Below are 16,102 nucleotides of genomic sequence, written 5' to 3'. Positions count from 1 at the left end.
GAACCCCATTGTCCAAGATCAAGGGGGGGGAGGGGAAACTAAGGCTTTCCCTTTCAATCACTGTCCCGCGCCCGGCAGCCCTCGGGGCTACCTCGGGGCCGCCCCTCCCCTGCCACCCAATGGGCGCCGACCTCTGCTATCACCCTAGCCCAGGGGTAGGCAACCTTGGCTCTTTTATGACTCGTGGACTTCAACTCCCAGAATTCCTGAGCCAGCATGGCTGGCTCAGGAATTCTGGAAGTTGAAGTCCACGAGTCATAAAAGAGCCAAGGTTGCCTACCCCCGCCCTAGCCTTTGCAGAACAGGTACGCAGCCTGGAGAAAGCCAGAGCAGGTGTTGCAATAGCGGGCCCCGAGCCAAGCCAGCGGCGCCCTTTGTCCTCTGGAGCAGCCGAAGCAGCGAGAAGCTTGAGGCCGTGGGAAGGCGCGGCGAGAGCTCCAGAAGCGGGGAAGAGAGGAACCTGCGAAGCTACTTCGGCTTTTTCGCCCTCCGTTCTTGCCTGCGGAGGAACTGCTGCCATGGAGCCGATCAGCTGGGTAAGCGACACCGAAGCCCCCTGGCTGGCAAGAATGGAATAGAATAACAAGAAGGGACCTTGGAGGTCTTCTAGTCCAACACCCCTCCCCGCCCCCTGCTCAGGCAGTTCCAGGAAGGCAGATTCTGCAGGATTCAATCTGGGTTGCTCGCCGGGATTCGAGGTCTTGTCTTCCAAGCTTTCTAATCCTAAAGCTCGGAAGACAAAATCTCTGGTCCCGGTGACCGACCCAGATTGGACCCTGCAACATTATCCTGGACCTGGGACATTCGCCTGACATTCGTAAGGCAGATTGTAGCTGCCTTTTTGGAGACGTTTCCTTACAAATGCGGTGTCACAGCGTAGGGCGGGCTTCTGCTCATTGGATAGGCAGTCCGGTTAATACTTTAATAAATAAATAAAATAAACCTTTATTGTCAAAGTACAACATGTGTACATTGAGATTAGCTGAGCCTCCCCCTGTGCTCTCTCCCCCCAACACACAGTGACAACAAACCCTCCATCCCACCACACTATGTGAACCAACTATCTGGATTCCCACAACAAGCAGAGATTTTTGACTTCAAAGCCTAAGGGACCCCTCTTAATCAAAGAAATTATATATTTCAAGGCGGGGTGGGTGGGTGGTGGCTGATGGTTACCAGCATTAACACTTCCATTTGTGGTAATTTATTCCTTTATCTATTGTCTGATGATCTGAAGTAATGCTGTAGATTTATTTTTATTTTTCCCCAGCTTGGACACAAATCTAAAAAGTTGGCACAAGAAGTGGTAGTGAAAAAGTACAACTCATATATGCTCCACCTCTGAAAAGCTGTAACTTGAACTAACTTGTTCATAAAGCCGTGCATGTCGGCATTAAGACAAGTTTCGCATTTCTTAGGTGGGAAAGTGATAAATGGAGGTTAGAGAAATGCCTTTTCATTATCCAGAATCACATATAGTTAATGAATTCTGCCCTTGTCTTTAATAAACCGAAAGCTTAAATTTTCCTTAGTCATAAAGCAGACTGTATAACTTTTAGACAAGTTGCTCCTTCTCTGGGTCCTTGGTCTTTTTGGTGGGCACATTTTGGATTTTGAGAGCAAGTCACCAAACAAAAGCCTGGGCCAAACACTCCAACACTGGAAGTTTTTAAGAAGAGACTGGACAACCATTTGTCTGAAATGGTTGGGTTCCCTGCCTGAGCAGGGGGTTGGACTAGAAGACCTCCAAGGTCCCTTCCAATTATTATTATTATTATTATTATTATTATTATTATTATTATTATTATTATTATTATTATTATTATTATTATTATTTCATTTTCTAAGATTGATTCTGGGTGCACTCAGGCATCATGGAAATTCAGGTAGTCCTCAAGTTACAACAGTTCATTTAGTAATCGTTCAAAGTTACAACAGTGCTGAAAAAGTGACTTATGACTGTTTTCACACGACCATTGCAGCATCCCCCCCCATGGTCACATGATCAAAATTCAGATGTTTGGCAACTGGTTCTTACGTATGATGGTTGCAATGTCCTGGGGTCATGGGATCAGCTTTTGAGACATTCCGACAAGCAAAGTCAGTGGGGAAGACAGATTCACTTAACAGCTGTGTTACTAATTGAACAACTGCAGTGATTCACTTAGCAACTGGTGATGACCTATAAAGCCCTAAATGGCTTGGGTCCGGGATATCTGAGGGAACGCCTGCTGCTGGCATCAAGTTCCCTTCGTCCTGTGCGCTCCCACAGGGAGGGCCTTCTCAGGGTGCCACCGGTAAAGGATTGCCGGCGGGCAACACCCAGGGGGAGAGCCTTCTCTGTGGGCGCGCCTGCCCTCTGGAACCAGTTACCCATAGAGCTTAGGACTGCCCCTGATTTTCGTTCGTCCCGCCGGGACCTGAAGACCTGGCTCTTTGAGCTTTCTGGCCAGGACTGAGGATTTTTTTAAAAAATTTTTTAACTTATTGTAATTGGGTTTTTAATCAGAGTTATAGGGGTTTTAGATTTTAATTAAGGATAATTTAATCTATTTTAATTGGTATTAATTTTTGTATTGTAATGTTGTTTTAATTGCCTGTGAACCGCCCTGGGTCCTATGGGAGAAGGGCGGTATATAAGTTTAATAAATATAAATATAAATATAACTGTGGCAAGAAAAGTCATAAAATGGGATAAAACTCACTTAAATGTTTCACTTAGCAGCATACATTTTGGGCTCAACTGTGGTCGTAACTTGAGGACTACCGATACTGCTTATTCTTGAAACTGGTGCTTTGCTTTACAGCATGATAGCTTCCCATTTATTTTTTCTAAAGTCTTTAAAATGTTAAATGGGGTTAGGGAATTCTGCTATGTTCTGGATTGTGACATTGTCTCTGGATGCCACATACAGGATCGAGGTTTGGTCAATAGATTTAAAGCTGATCAATTAGATGATAATCTGATTGAGAAGCGAGTACATCTTTGCAGTGGAGTTTTCATTCTTTTTGCATACCTGTGCTTTCCCCCCCATCTTTTAGGACATTTCCGTTTTGATTGCCGTGGCTGCAATTGTACCATCTATGCTATTTCTGCTTTATAAAATAATTGGATCTCAGAGGAAGAAAGATCCAGTGACCTTGCAGGATCCAAATATCAAATATCCATTGTCTTTGATGGAGAAAGAGGTGAGCTGTCATTTCTTCCTTCCTTCCTTCCTTCCTTCCTTCCTTCCTTCCTTCCTTCCTTCCTTCCTTCCTTCCTTCCTTCCTTCCCTCCCTCCCTCCCTCCCTCCCTCTTTCTTTCTTTCTTTCTTTCTTTCTTTCTTTCTTTCTTTCTTTCTTTCTTTCTTTCTTCTTTCTTTCTTTCTTTCTTTCTTTCTTTCTTTCTTTCTTTCTTTCTTTCTTTCTTTCTTTCTTTTTCTTTCTTTCTTTTTTGGCTTGAATGTATGAAAATGCCAGATAAAACTCTTGACAGCAATGTGCCAAGTTGGAGATCTATATTTTAAATGAGAGATTGCAGGGGTTGGATTCGAGCCTTTGGCACAGAAAGCATGTGCACTGAAAAGATTGTGTCTGTTCAGAAACATTAAGATTTGAGCATGCGATATTGACTTACATCTATTTTCTCATGTTTGGAAGGCCATAAATATGCCAAGTTATTTTGTAATTTTGCCCTTGGGATATTGCATAATGTTCAGTAACAGCAGTTCTGATATACTGAAGCAGCAACAGAGCAGATACCGCTTGAAATTCTAATCCAGCGTGTGCAAGATTTTCCCAACCCACAACTGGGTATGTTGTATATTCAGTTCTGTGCGGTTGTGCAGTGATCTAATAGAGGCATAAAAAGAAAGAAAAAGAAATATTCCAAGGAATTAAAACTTAAATGATTATGGGGCCCACATTGCATAAAGTATGCTACCTGGTGGGCCGCATTCATGTCCATAGAAATATTAAAAACTGAATTGAAACTGCATGTTTTATATGAAATATATTAGGTAACATTATTCAGTGTACTCAGCGTCATATTCCTGGTGTGGCAACCAACCATGTTTCTCATTGATTGGCAACCATATTATCCAAACAGGGACACTTTGAGAGAGATAGGGGGACATTAAAAAATAATAAACACATATTAAAATTACATAAATCTTCTGAATGTTTTTAATTTTCCTATGTTTCCCACTGACCTCACTGTCTATCCCTATAGCACCTCAAGGGAATTCCAGCTGTGGTTCTTCACTGATAGGCAAACTATCTGATTCAAGGGAAGTGAAATGAGAAGACACACAAGCCAATGTGTTGAGGGAAAAGCAAAGGCAGCCTTCTTCCCTGCTGCACAGCTTGTGAGGCTCAGACTTCACTTTTACACCCCCCCCAGTGCCTGCTTATACGGCATCAGTTTCTCTCACACAGGGTTGCAGTGTTGGCTTCCTCTGTGGGGGAAGAGTAATGTGCTATTCACTATGGGAGAGAATCCAGCAATGCCAGGGAAAAAACATGGGAAATGGGTGCCTGGAGCTTGAAAATCTGGGACAAATGATAAACCCAGGAGGCATGGTCACCCTATTGAGATGCTGGCTGCCAGGCATGGCCAGATGCACACAGTGGGGATGGGAGGAGAAGCTGAGGCAGTAGTGCCTTATGGGTGAGGCTGCCATAGGCCAAACCAAAAAACTCTCAGTGGGCCAGATATGGCCACAAGCTGAATGTTTGAGATCTCCGAATGAACCAATGTCCAAAGATCTTGTACGTTCTCTGCCTTGTTATGGCTAGGTCACTTATGGTATCCTCAGTTCCCCCTTACAATTTATGGTGCCTCCCCCCTTTTTCCTCAGCTGTATATTTTAGCACATGGAAAGTGAGGCTTGTCATGATGAAAAGGTCTTAAATTATTTTTGTGATGCTTTATTGCTCAATGTTTTTCACCTGATTGCTTTTTCCCAGGATATCAGCCATGACACCAGGAGATTTCGATTTGCACTTCCATCACCGAAACACATATTGGGCTTGCCTGTAGGTAAGCATAGCCTTATTCTTCATCACTTCCTGATGCAGAGTCCCAACATCTTTGAAAAGCCCTTCTCTGAAACTTGTTTGATACGGAAGCTGGTTTTTTTTTTAGCACTGCACAAAATCTTTTGTTAGTTATCTCCTTGAAATCATAAGTGATTTTAATGTTGAGATGTCGAATAAATACTATAGTATGCAAAGACTCTTAGAGATAACAGTCTGTTTTCAACAGCATTGGTCAGCATTATAAGTGAATAGTGTTCACTTGATCCAAAGGACTGAAAATTAATTCACAGTCTGTATCAAACTGAGTAGCAAAGTTACTTCCAAGTAAGTAGTTACGCTTACTAAGTTACACTTACTATTTCATTCAACAACTCTCTTAAATGGATGCTGATGGGTTAAGACATACTTAGGCTGGAACCTGTTCACATTGTAGGGGAAGCAGTCAAAATGCAGTCATGGCAAACTTTCCTGGATAAATCCAATGGACAAGAGTTGACTTTATTTTTAACTAATTGTGTTGCAGAAGAGGTTATCTATCAGTTCTGGGAAATATGGGTGGAAACCATCCAGTTGTGAGGCATCCAGCTGTGTGCACATGTTCTTTTCTCTTCTTACGGCTCTGCCACCCACCTTCTTTGAGGGACGTACCTTACCCTGTCCTTTTTACAGGAAACTATATGATGCCCAGACATCTATCCATTCCCTGATAGATGATTTGCTTAACTAGAGTTTCACACAGGCTGACTTGCCTTATTATTAAAGTTCTTTTATTGCAGGTGTTTATATACTGTCCTTTAATATATCATAATGGGGATTGCAAAATAAAATGAGAAAGTAAAACACAGAGGCCATAGAAGTAAAACTACAGCCGAAAGGTGGCATATACAGTATTTAAAACTCATCTCTCATTGAACACCGGGGAGAATAAAATATTTCAGTTTTAAATAGTGGTCAGTCATGATTTTTCCAAGCCAGGTGTGACTCATGGATGGTGAAGACATAGACGACAAGGACTTATTAAACCAGAAACAGGTTAGGAAACTAGGCAGATATTTTAGCATAAAAGATAGGTCTCCAATGAGGTAGAATTCTAGCACTGTACTGTGATCTCTTAACTTTTGGAAAAGGCAGAAACTACTCAAAATAGGTTGGAATTTAACTGTTGATTGCAGCTGCATCTGTATTTTATTTCAACAGGCATGCTGTCTGCTGCAATCCTTTTAATATAGTCATTAACCTCTTTAAGATGTATCTGCCAAACAAATGCCTTAAGAGAGGTGGTCAAGTTATGCGAAGAAAAGAGTTAATCCCCTGTCCTGAACACTAAAGTTCAGGCTGCCATAGTTAATTAACACATGCTCATAACTTCAGTCATGCAGTTAATGTCATGTTTTGTTTGGTGGCCTTCTACTTTTTCACAAGCTTGAATGATGACACTCCACACCTTTGCAGGATCTTCAGTTCACGGGGATTTGTATATTTCCAGTTATTATTTTCTTATCAGCTAGTTGGAACTTACTTCTTCCACTCCCACCCAGCATTTTTATGTTTATCTTTACAACTATAGGAGGTTGTCCTTCTTTCTTAACTAGGTATATAAGAATTGACATTTCTCTCTGGGGATGAGAAGAATTGTGTTCCCAACCAATTTTGCAGATGTTATCCAGTTTGAAAAGGGATCCCAAATTATTTGCTTTCTTCTTTAATGCCATAATAATAAACTTTGGAACTATAACTATTTTTCTCTAGGTCAACATGTATACCTCTCTGCCAAAGTCAGTGATAACCTTGTGATTCGGGCTTATACACCAGTTTCTAGTGATGAAGTGAAAGGATATGTTGATTTAGTAATAAAGGTAAGTTTAAACTGTTTTGACCAGGTAAATTAGTCTGTTTTGGTTGCTATGTTTCTCAAATAAATTGGTCCCTAATAGTCAAGTTACATAAGTCAAATTAGAATAGAATACAGCAGGAAGGGACCTTGGAGGTCTTCTAGTCCAGCCCCCTGCTCAAGCAGGAGAGCCTATACCATTTCAGATAAGTCTCTTCTTAAAAACCTCCAGTGATGGAGCCCCTATAACTTCTGGAGACAAGCTGTTCCACTGGTTAATTGTTCTCACTATTAGGAGTTTTCTCCTTAATTCCATGTTCCTTCTCTCTTTGATCAGTTTCCAACCATTGTTTCTTGTCCTGCCCTCTGGTGCTTTGGAGAATAGTTTGACCCTCACTTCTTCTTTGCAGCTGTTAAAAACAGACAATATACCACATTTGATATCTAGAAATTATCTTTGAATATATGGTTGGAATACTGTGCACAATTATTTTAGAGATAAAGCACTGAGACCGAGAAGAAGAATGAGTAAATGATGAAAAATCTACTTCTCTATAGCTTATTTAATTTTCTTACTTTTCTCAGCAAAACCAATGTACCTACTTACTATAGGTGCTTCTAAAACATCTGAGGAGTCCTGATTTGAATTTCTTGTTCATAGTAAAAGTAAAAAGTCTTAATGGATATTGACATACCAGGGTATCAAAAGATAGAATGTGATATAAATTTAAAACAGTTTTTTTAAACCAAGTATTTTATGTCTAATTTGAGATAAAGACCCAGAGTGAATAGTTCTTCTTGACCATACTATGTTTGGTTCTGCCTGTATGTATAATGAAGAAATAATATCATCCAGAGCTTAGTAAGCAACGTATTCAAAATTACTCTGAAGTGATGTTGATCATGGTTTTGGGTTTATTCATTTTTATTTACCACGTTAATGTTGCTTCCTTGAGGCACACATTCTCTTAAGACCTCACAAAACATATCTAACATTAAAACCCGCTACAGTATAAAACAGTTATACTTAAAACAGGTTATAAATAAAGAAGCTCAGCCTAGAGTACATGTTCTTCAAAAGGTTAATTAAAAAGTTCTTTCCCCATTGTGAAAAGATCATTAATGTGTCTTCAGATGAATTTCTCTGGGGAAACTGTTCTGTAACTGAAAAGGCCTTCTCATTAGAGCTTTCCCTACTTGCTATATGAAGAGAGGACACGATAGAGAAGGAATTCTAAAGATCCAGCTTATATTTAAGATGGTATTTAAGGCAACTCGCTCCCAAACAATTTGGAGTCTAAAACAAGTACATAAATAGGGCCACTAAATACCTGGTAAAATACATAATTGAGGGTGAAAGTTTGTTCTCTGAGCTTGTGGGTTGGTTTCCGAATGTTTTCTTATCAGGATAGGTAACATCTTCAGCAGAGTTTAGGGGATATAATTAAATACTTCATAATTGGCCAAAAATAACAGTTTATTGAGGATAAAATTATTTGCCCCTAGCAGTGCAGTGGATTTGTTTTATAGAGCGTAAACAGGAGAAATGTGGCTTTTTCTGGCTTCTAATTCAGGATTTATGTAATAGTACAAAATGATCTTTTCCAATACAGACCACTGTCAGTTATTGCATGTGTGTGTATTCTTTCTAGGTTTACCACAAAAATGTTCACCCAAAATTTCCTGAAGGTGGAAAGATGTCCCAGTACTTAGATGCCATGAAGATTGGTGACACCATGGATTTCAGAGGGCCTAATGGGCTTCTGGTTTATAAAGGATCAGGTACTATTTCATTGTCAAGTCCCAAGAAGTTTATAATTATGAATAGGTTTAATCAACTGCTTTTGAAGAAATAAAAGCGGTAGGCAGATGAGAGATATTTATTTTTTATTTTATTTATTAAGTTTTGAAACTACCCATCTCTCTACAGAGAGACTCTGGGCGGATAATATAGCATGTCACAAGTTAAACAAACCTTAGATCTTTTGCCCATGCAATCAATTTTAAGTTGTTTGTGTGTGCTTCGTAGCCACTTGACCTACAATAATTTGGGGATATTTTAGATAGCATCTCCAACTTTAGCATACTTTTTCCCTCTCCTCTCCTGCTGTTAATGAATATCACATTATTCATGTGGTTGAATATAATTCATTGAATAGGCAGGGGTCCCCAATCTGTGGGCTGTGGTCCACTAGCGGGCTGGGCCTATTGGCTTCCAGGCTGCATGAGTGGCTGGCCAGTGCTTGTGTCTGCACGTGCGTGCACAGCCCCACTTGCAGGAGCATTGCAAGCATTGCAAGTGTTCGCGGCCCCACATGTATAAACATTACCACGAGCGTCACGGGCATTCATGGGTCCACTCATGCAAGCGTTGTCACAGGCACCCACTTATGCAAGCAGTGGGTGTTGCTGCGTGAGCACGCATGAACACATGCATTTATTCCCCCCCCCCAGAAAACCATCCCTTCTTTCCCTCCTCCCTCCCTTTGGGCCGCCAACCCCGAAGGTTTGGGGAAGTCTGGAATATGGCATTCAACAAATACCACATTATTCTGTTTATTTCTTTGTATCCTATCTGTTGTTTTTACAAATAACTCAAGGTAGCAAACATTTCCAACACATCTTCCTCCTCCTATTTTTTTCACAATAACGACCCTGTGAGGTGGGTTGGGCTGAGACCCAGCTGGCTTTTGTGGGTAAGGGTGGACTTGAACTCATGGTCTCCTGCTTTCTAGCCTGGTGCCTTAACTACTAGACTAAACTGGTTGTCTTATTTATAACAAATAGAATTCCCTTTCTGTTACACTAAATATAATTTGGTAATAACTCCTGGGAGTCTCTGGTCAAACTATTGGATCTGAGCTGAATGTAACCAGATGGTAGCAAATATTTACAGAATCCTAGCAAATACTTACCAAATATTATAACTCTGTTATAATGGTAGCAAATACTTACAGAACATCTGTGCCACCATCTAAAGATGTTCATATTGTAGCAGATTGAATAGCATGGTTCCAAAGGTCACAAGAAAACCTCCAGGAGCCGTAAAATGCTCTGGAGACTCAGATTGTACACTTGTGGATTAATATTTAGCTTTGTATGAGCTCAGGCAATTATGGGTTATTCAGCAAGCTAGTTTCAAATATATATCAAGCTTAACTCTGATATATGAGAGGGAAGGCCTTTAGCACTGTACAGGTTTTCACACTTAGAAATTGATATAATATTGCAGATTTAATATACAGTAATGTATATAGCCGTGATTCAGAGCTTTGCACTGGTTCAATTTTGTTGGAATTGACGCTTGTAATTTTACACAGGTAAATTTGCTATCAAATTGGATAAAAAGTCTGAAGCAAAGATGAAGTTTGTTAAGCATCTTGGGATGATTGCTGGGGGAACAGGTAGGTATTCCTTGTTTTGGGAATAGGGAGGCTTGAATAAATTAAAAAAAAAGCCATATACTTCCTGATTATGATGTATGCTCTAAAAGGAACTTCGTCAAATTAATATTTATTATTGTCCCCTCTATTGCAAAAGAGTAAGCACAGAAGACCTGACCAAGGCTTAGCATGGAACAGAAGATATGTCATATCTGATGCACAACTTAATTTACTTCTAAAAATGTTTGAGTACTTACCCTTGTCTAAATAATTGCTTAATAAGCTAACTCTGTACTCAGTTTGAAGCGCTGATTATGACATAAAGTCCTAGTCAATTTGACACTTTGGCTTTTGAAAAGCCACATTTTTATTATGAGCCTAGGCATTTTTGAAATCTTTTAAGATTCTTTTCTACTGATCCTCTTTTATAGTTAAGTATAATTTAATGTTCTGTCATTACCCATGAACCTGTGGCTCAGAAACTGAATGTAAAATTAAATAAATAGTGTGAGACTATTTAATATAATTTAATATATTAAATTTAATATAAAAGGAGGAGAAAAAAAGATATCCTCTTAGACAAAGTATTAAATAACAATATTCTTGAATCTTGGGAATGACTGTTTTATCTATCATTTCTCTCTCTTTCTCTCTTTTCTTATCTTGGAAATTTTGGAGAATTATATTACCTTCACTGAGTATTAAAAAAGCACACATTTGTTCTATTTTGTATGCCTTTCATGCTCAGACAAATGTCCACCTAGTTTTATAGTTGACAAGGATAGGAATAAGAACCCAACGTTATGGTTCTACTTTTGGGCTATGGAAAAAATATTACTTCATTCTGAACCTTGGCTTTGATTTGACAGGAATTACTCCAATGCTTCAGCTGATCCGCCATATCACAAAGGACCCTACCGATAAAACAAAATGTTATCTCCTTTTTGCTAATCAGGTTGGTTGACTTACGTTTTGTTTGCCTTTCCGTTTTTGTGAAATCACTATAAAAGCAACAGCCACCAGCAGTTGCTTGGACATCCACATCATCCTCCCGAATACATATCAAAAAGTTTCTTCATTGCTCTTCCTTTGGTGAAAATTAAACATTTTTTTCTGGTTCCATGAAAAGCTGGATGCTGCTGATTTCAAACAGAGGTAGGTGGGAGGATGGTGAGGTAGCCAGGAAGAACTATAGTTTGAGTAGCCTCCTCATCTTCTTATATACCTCCTGTCTAAGACTGATATATGCCCAGTCAGGTGCTGACAGATTAATTCTGCATGCCCCATGGGTTCATTGGAAAGGGATTATACTTAGCACATTCTTATTATTAAGCCCAATGCTAAATTGCATATTTAATTAATAGAACCAGCATAAGATATTGTGCCAGATGTATAGGAAACCCCTGGTGGTATTGATAGTTTTCTGATTCCACAGAATTGCTAACATCTAATTCTAACCACATTGCCCACAATGCAAGCTACTCTACTTGAGAATAACTCACTTCTAGGAAGGTTGAATAGATTGCCTTCCACAGCAAAGAGAATTGATGAATACAGGGAAGCTGCAAAACAATATATAAAATAAGAATCCTAGATCAAAAGGTAAACTAATACTAACAATGGGCTCTGTATCAACCTGAATGTTCAACTCTGAATGGATACTTGACTTTTGATTGGCAGACGGAACACGATATATTACTGAAACCAGAACTTGAAGATGTAGCTGCAAACCACTCAGACCAATTTAAATTGTGGTATACTTTGGACAGACCACCTCATGGTGAGTTGATGTTGCTCAAAGGCTAAGTGAACTCTTCTGTACAGAACAGTTTAAGATAACACATTTATCTCTATTGCAATCATATGGGATGTTTGCCTTGCTATGATGCACCACTTTTACCAAAGTAGAGTTTGAATGTTTCACACATTGCCTTTCCGGACTGAAATTATTACCATTATTCCAAGCACCTTTCCACTGTGATTTGAGCAGTACAATATCAGATATTAAGTCTTTATAGAAAATTACTTGAGAAGTATATAGTTACTGTGCTGTGTTTCTAAGCAATGGATTACCTATCACAGTTAGCGACACGTTTTTTAACACGGGAAGGTGAAGAGTAGCATGAAAATTCATAATGCAGTCTTTCCACCTGTAGTAATAACAGTAATTAAGCAATTATGTTTGTGCAAGTCAACAACAAATTTGTTAGATTTTTACCCTGCCTTTATTACTTTATACATAACTCAAGGTGGTGAATATATATAATAGTCCTTCCTCCTCCTATTTTACCCACAAAAACAACAACCCTGTGAGGCAGGTTGGGTTGAGAGAGTGATTGGCCCAAAGTCACCCAGCTGGCTTTCATGCCTAAGACCTATAACTTGAAATCTGGTTTCTAGCCTGGCATTTTAACCAGTGGATAAACTGATCTTAGTTAAGGTTATGATTCTATCTCTGAAGGAGAGGTATACAATCTTGGCCATGTGTGTTTGTAGGGTATCTCCAGATGTTGCTATCCAAGTATCAATATGGTTTGAGGAAATTATTAAATATAAAGAGAATGATCGTGTTACTATGAAATATAACATTCAAATTTAATGAAATCAAGCTTAGTTAGATTTCTTTGAAAGGGAGAAGCCATGAGAACACCATGAGTGTGTGCAGTACTATCTTCTGCCAGACATTGCCATAAAGCTTCTCTTTCCTTTTTGTTGCAGGATGGAAGTATAGCACTGGCTTTGTTACTGCAAACATGATAAAGGACCATCTTCCTCCCCCCTCTGGGGACACTTTGATTCTGATGTGTGGACCTCCACCCATGATTCAATTTGCCTGTCAGCCCAATCTTGAATTGCTGGGATATGCAAAAGAGAGCACATTTGCTTATTGAACTTGAATGCAATTCACTTAGCAGATGTCATAGGTACTATGGTTACGCAAAACATTTGAAGGTGCACATTGCAGTGGGTTGATGTTAGCAAAATTTTCCTCCTTGAAGCAACCATGACTTGTAGGAGTGTCCCTACAGCTACCTTGAAGAATTTTCCCAAACGTGTAATTTTGCAACTGCTTTGGTTGGCCGGCAATCCCAGAGAAGTGTTGTCTGTGCAAGAATACTGTAATGGAATGCACACCTGGAAAAGCAGTGGATGGGTGGAAGGGACTTGTGGCAACATAGAGCTTTTCCAGAGAGAGGCCCAGAGTAAAAGGCTGCACAGTTCCAAGCTGTGTGTGTGTGTGTGGGGGGGAAGAGGTTCAGCGTAGACACAGTCTAGATTCTCTCAGGATGTATCTAGTAAATTAGGAGGTTACAATTTTAGTCTGGCCAGATTCTATTAACTGTAAGCAAATGAAGCAATGAACTCAGTTGCATGTTGCAGTATCATCTCTAGGCCTGTGCCTGACAAACACACATTACAGAGGGGAAAGACTTCACAGGACCTGTGCTGATCCTTCAAAAGAGGACTCTTATCTCATACTTTCTAATGCCTTGCCTAGCCTTAATAAAGTTTTATAAAGCTTTTTTTGTTTCATGTGAATGAAATGCTGATGCATTTTGTCAGTGCTTTTTTTGTAAAAGAAAAAGGTGCCGGAACTCACACGTCATACAACACGTCTTGCCTACCCTACAAGGTTCCATCCAAAAAAGGTGCCGGAACTCCGTTCTAGGCATTCTATGACAAAAAAAGCCCTGCATTTTGTGGACTTTGAATTTCCATATGATTTTATGTCAATTTTTATTAGTGTATAAAGCATGAACCGCTTTTGAAACAAAGTTGGTTAGGAATTAATTGCAATGGACAGTGGTAAGGAGCCCGTGGCTTCTTGTAAGATCTGTAGTCCATTTTTTTTTGCAGTTGTTGGATCTTCTTCTGGCTACTGTTGCTGAAGCTGACTTCAGTTTTTCACCAATGTAAAAACTATGACATGCAGTTTTTCAAACATACAATTTAAAAGATTTAATTCAAGTATGGCCAAAAGAAATCCAATTGGGGTTTTGCTGGGCTTAAATAGCTAATTTATATTCAGAGTTGCTTCCCCAAATATTGACTCCAGATGAACTGGATGAAACCATTAGCACACCAAGGCATCCCTAGAGAGAAAGAATGCTCCTCACCTTCTTTATTGACGAAGTTTTTTATTGGGCAGTCTCTGACTGAAGAGAAGCAGGGATGCATTTAGCTTGATGTTTCTTGTAGGAAAGATGGTGGTCATGTAAAAAGCCATCTAATTTACCATCTGCTATGTTGGCAAGACCAAAATATTTGTCTTCTGAATCAAATATGCAGCTTCGCAGGTGCAATATTTAGAATAACCATGCAACTACAGCACAATTTCCGATCATAAACTTCACACCAAGCTACTGGTGGGAAATGTGCTTCATATAAACCAACTTAATAGCTGTAAATACAACTAAGAGTGACATCACCTAATTATATGTGATACCATTTGGAGCATAAGCATTTTCCACAGAAGACTTTAATATTTAGATAATAAAGAAGACAAGCAAGGAAATTATAATTATTTAAAACCTATTCTCATGCAGAACCTAAAATACCTCATTTGGATTCAAAATATTCTGCAGCAGAGAAATCAAAATTCCTTCATTTACTGATATATGATACTCTGGTCCAAAATATTTTACCTTGTAGCCCAAATAATGCTTCAGCTCCAGGAACATCTGTATACATGCTTGTAATGCAACATTAGTTTTGTAAAAAAAAATTGTAGAATAAAGTTTGACGTTTGAACATGCAGTATATGAAATCCAGAATTATACCTATACAACAAATAAAAATATGTTCAAAAGGGTACATAGGTCTGAAAGGGACATCTTCTGGATGAACATTGAGCCGTGTCTCTGCAATTTACCATTGATTATGGTATCCAAAGCTCTCTTACTTAACTGTGAAAGCTAGGCTGGTGCCACAGAATAAATTTGTTGATATCTTCAGGTTAATACTTCTGCAGGAAGAGTACACTCAAGGCTGTGCTTATGTCAGCAATAACTTGGGAATGTATTTTGCAAACAAGGAATTTGTTTGCCACTAGGTGGCAAACGTGTATAAAGATATTTAGATGATCACGGTTGCATTAGAATTGCTTCAAGCCCTTTAATTTATGCCTTTAAATTGTAGATTGCTACAAGCCTTTTTGACAGATCGGCAAATATTTCCACAAAAAAAAAATATTAAGAGTGGCCGATTGCCCCCCCCCACAATCAGTCCTGAAAAAGAATAGTGTTGAGGTGTGCCCATTTATTTCATTTCAAGAGGAAACTGAAGCAGACAAAAGTGCAGTTGGAGATAAGAGAGAATACCACGTCAGACTCTAATTATTAACAATATTCCCCTGATGTGGTAATCTGTTCTCACACACCACTGAAATATTACTAATCCTTCCCCCTGAATTTAGGTGGTGAACTTGGATCACAGATTTTGGTGGTTTAGATGTAACTATTAATTATAACATTAATTATAATTATGGTTCTTTTCTGACAAAGGTATTTTTCTCTCGATTACTGTAATTTAAGAAAATATTAAAATTTAATAGTTGGGAGATGACTTCAAGAATTTTCTGCACTGAAAAATAAGCGGGATGACAACAAGAATACAACTGCTAAGCTTGTAAGCCGCCCTGAGTCTTCGGAGAAGGGCGGGATATAAATGGAATTAAAATAAAATTAAAATAAATAAATTTGCTTGGTCCCTTCGTTGTTTTTCATACTTCAAATTAACTTCAATCTATAGAATATTTCAAAGAATGTTTAGCTTCCAGCTGATTAGGACAAAAATAAACTGATCTGCAAGGCTATTATGTATAAAGCAGTGATGGGCTTTCTGACTGAATGGCTATGGTTTAGGA

General features: G+C 39.1%; 1 protein-coding gene across 1 annotated transcript; it reads left to right on the top strand.

The window, feature by feature from the left end:
• The first annotated feature begins 405 nt into the window (after positions 1 to 405).
• On the top strand, positions 406 to 13,456 carry CYB5R2 (cytochrome b5 reductase 2). Its single transcript, XM_083348373.1, has 9 exons — positions 406 to 536; positions 3,043 to 3,189; positions 4,951 to 5,023; positions 6,772 to 6,878; positions 8,506 to 8,635; positions 10,174 to 10,257; positions 11,106 to 11,191; positions 11,917 to 12,016; positions 12,955 to 13,456. Exons 1-9 carry the CDS (start codon positions 519 to 521, stop codon positions 13,125 to 13,127), a joined length of 918 nt encoding a protein of 305 aa, XP_083204499.1. The 5' UTR covers positions 406 to 518; the 3' UTR covers positions 13,128 to 13,456.
• The last annotated feature ends 2,646 nt before the right edge of the window (positions 13,457 to 16,102 follow it).

The sequence above is a fragment of the Vipera ursinii genome (assembly GCF_947247035.1).
Source record: "Vipera ursinii genome assembly, chromosome: 1".
In the NCBI taxonomy this organism is placed as follows: Eukaryota; Metazoa; Chordata; class Lepidosauria; order Squamata; family Viperidae; genus Vipera; species Vipera ursinii.
The sequence above is the reverse complement of the archived record's forward strand: the minus strand, read 5'-3'. Positions and strand labels throughout refer to the sequence as shown.

Excerpts from the sequence above, each read along its gene's own strand:
- CYB5R2 (XM_083348373.1), top strand. Across the intron at positions 10,258-11,105 it reads GATGATTGCTGGGGGAACAG|GAATTACTCCAATGCTTCAG; the intron begins GTAGGTATTCCT and ends TTGATTTGACAG. Across the intron at positions 12,017-12,954 it reads TTTGGACAGACCACCTCATG|GATGGAAGTATAGCACTGGC; the intron begins GTGAGTTGATGT and ends TTTTTGTTGCAG.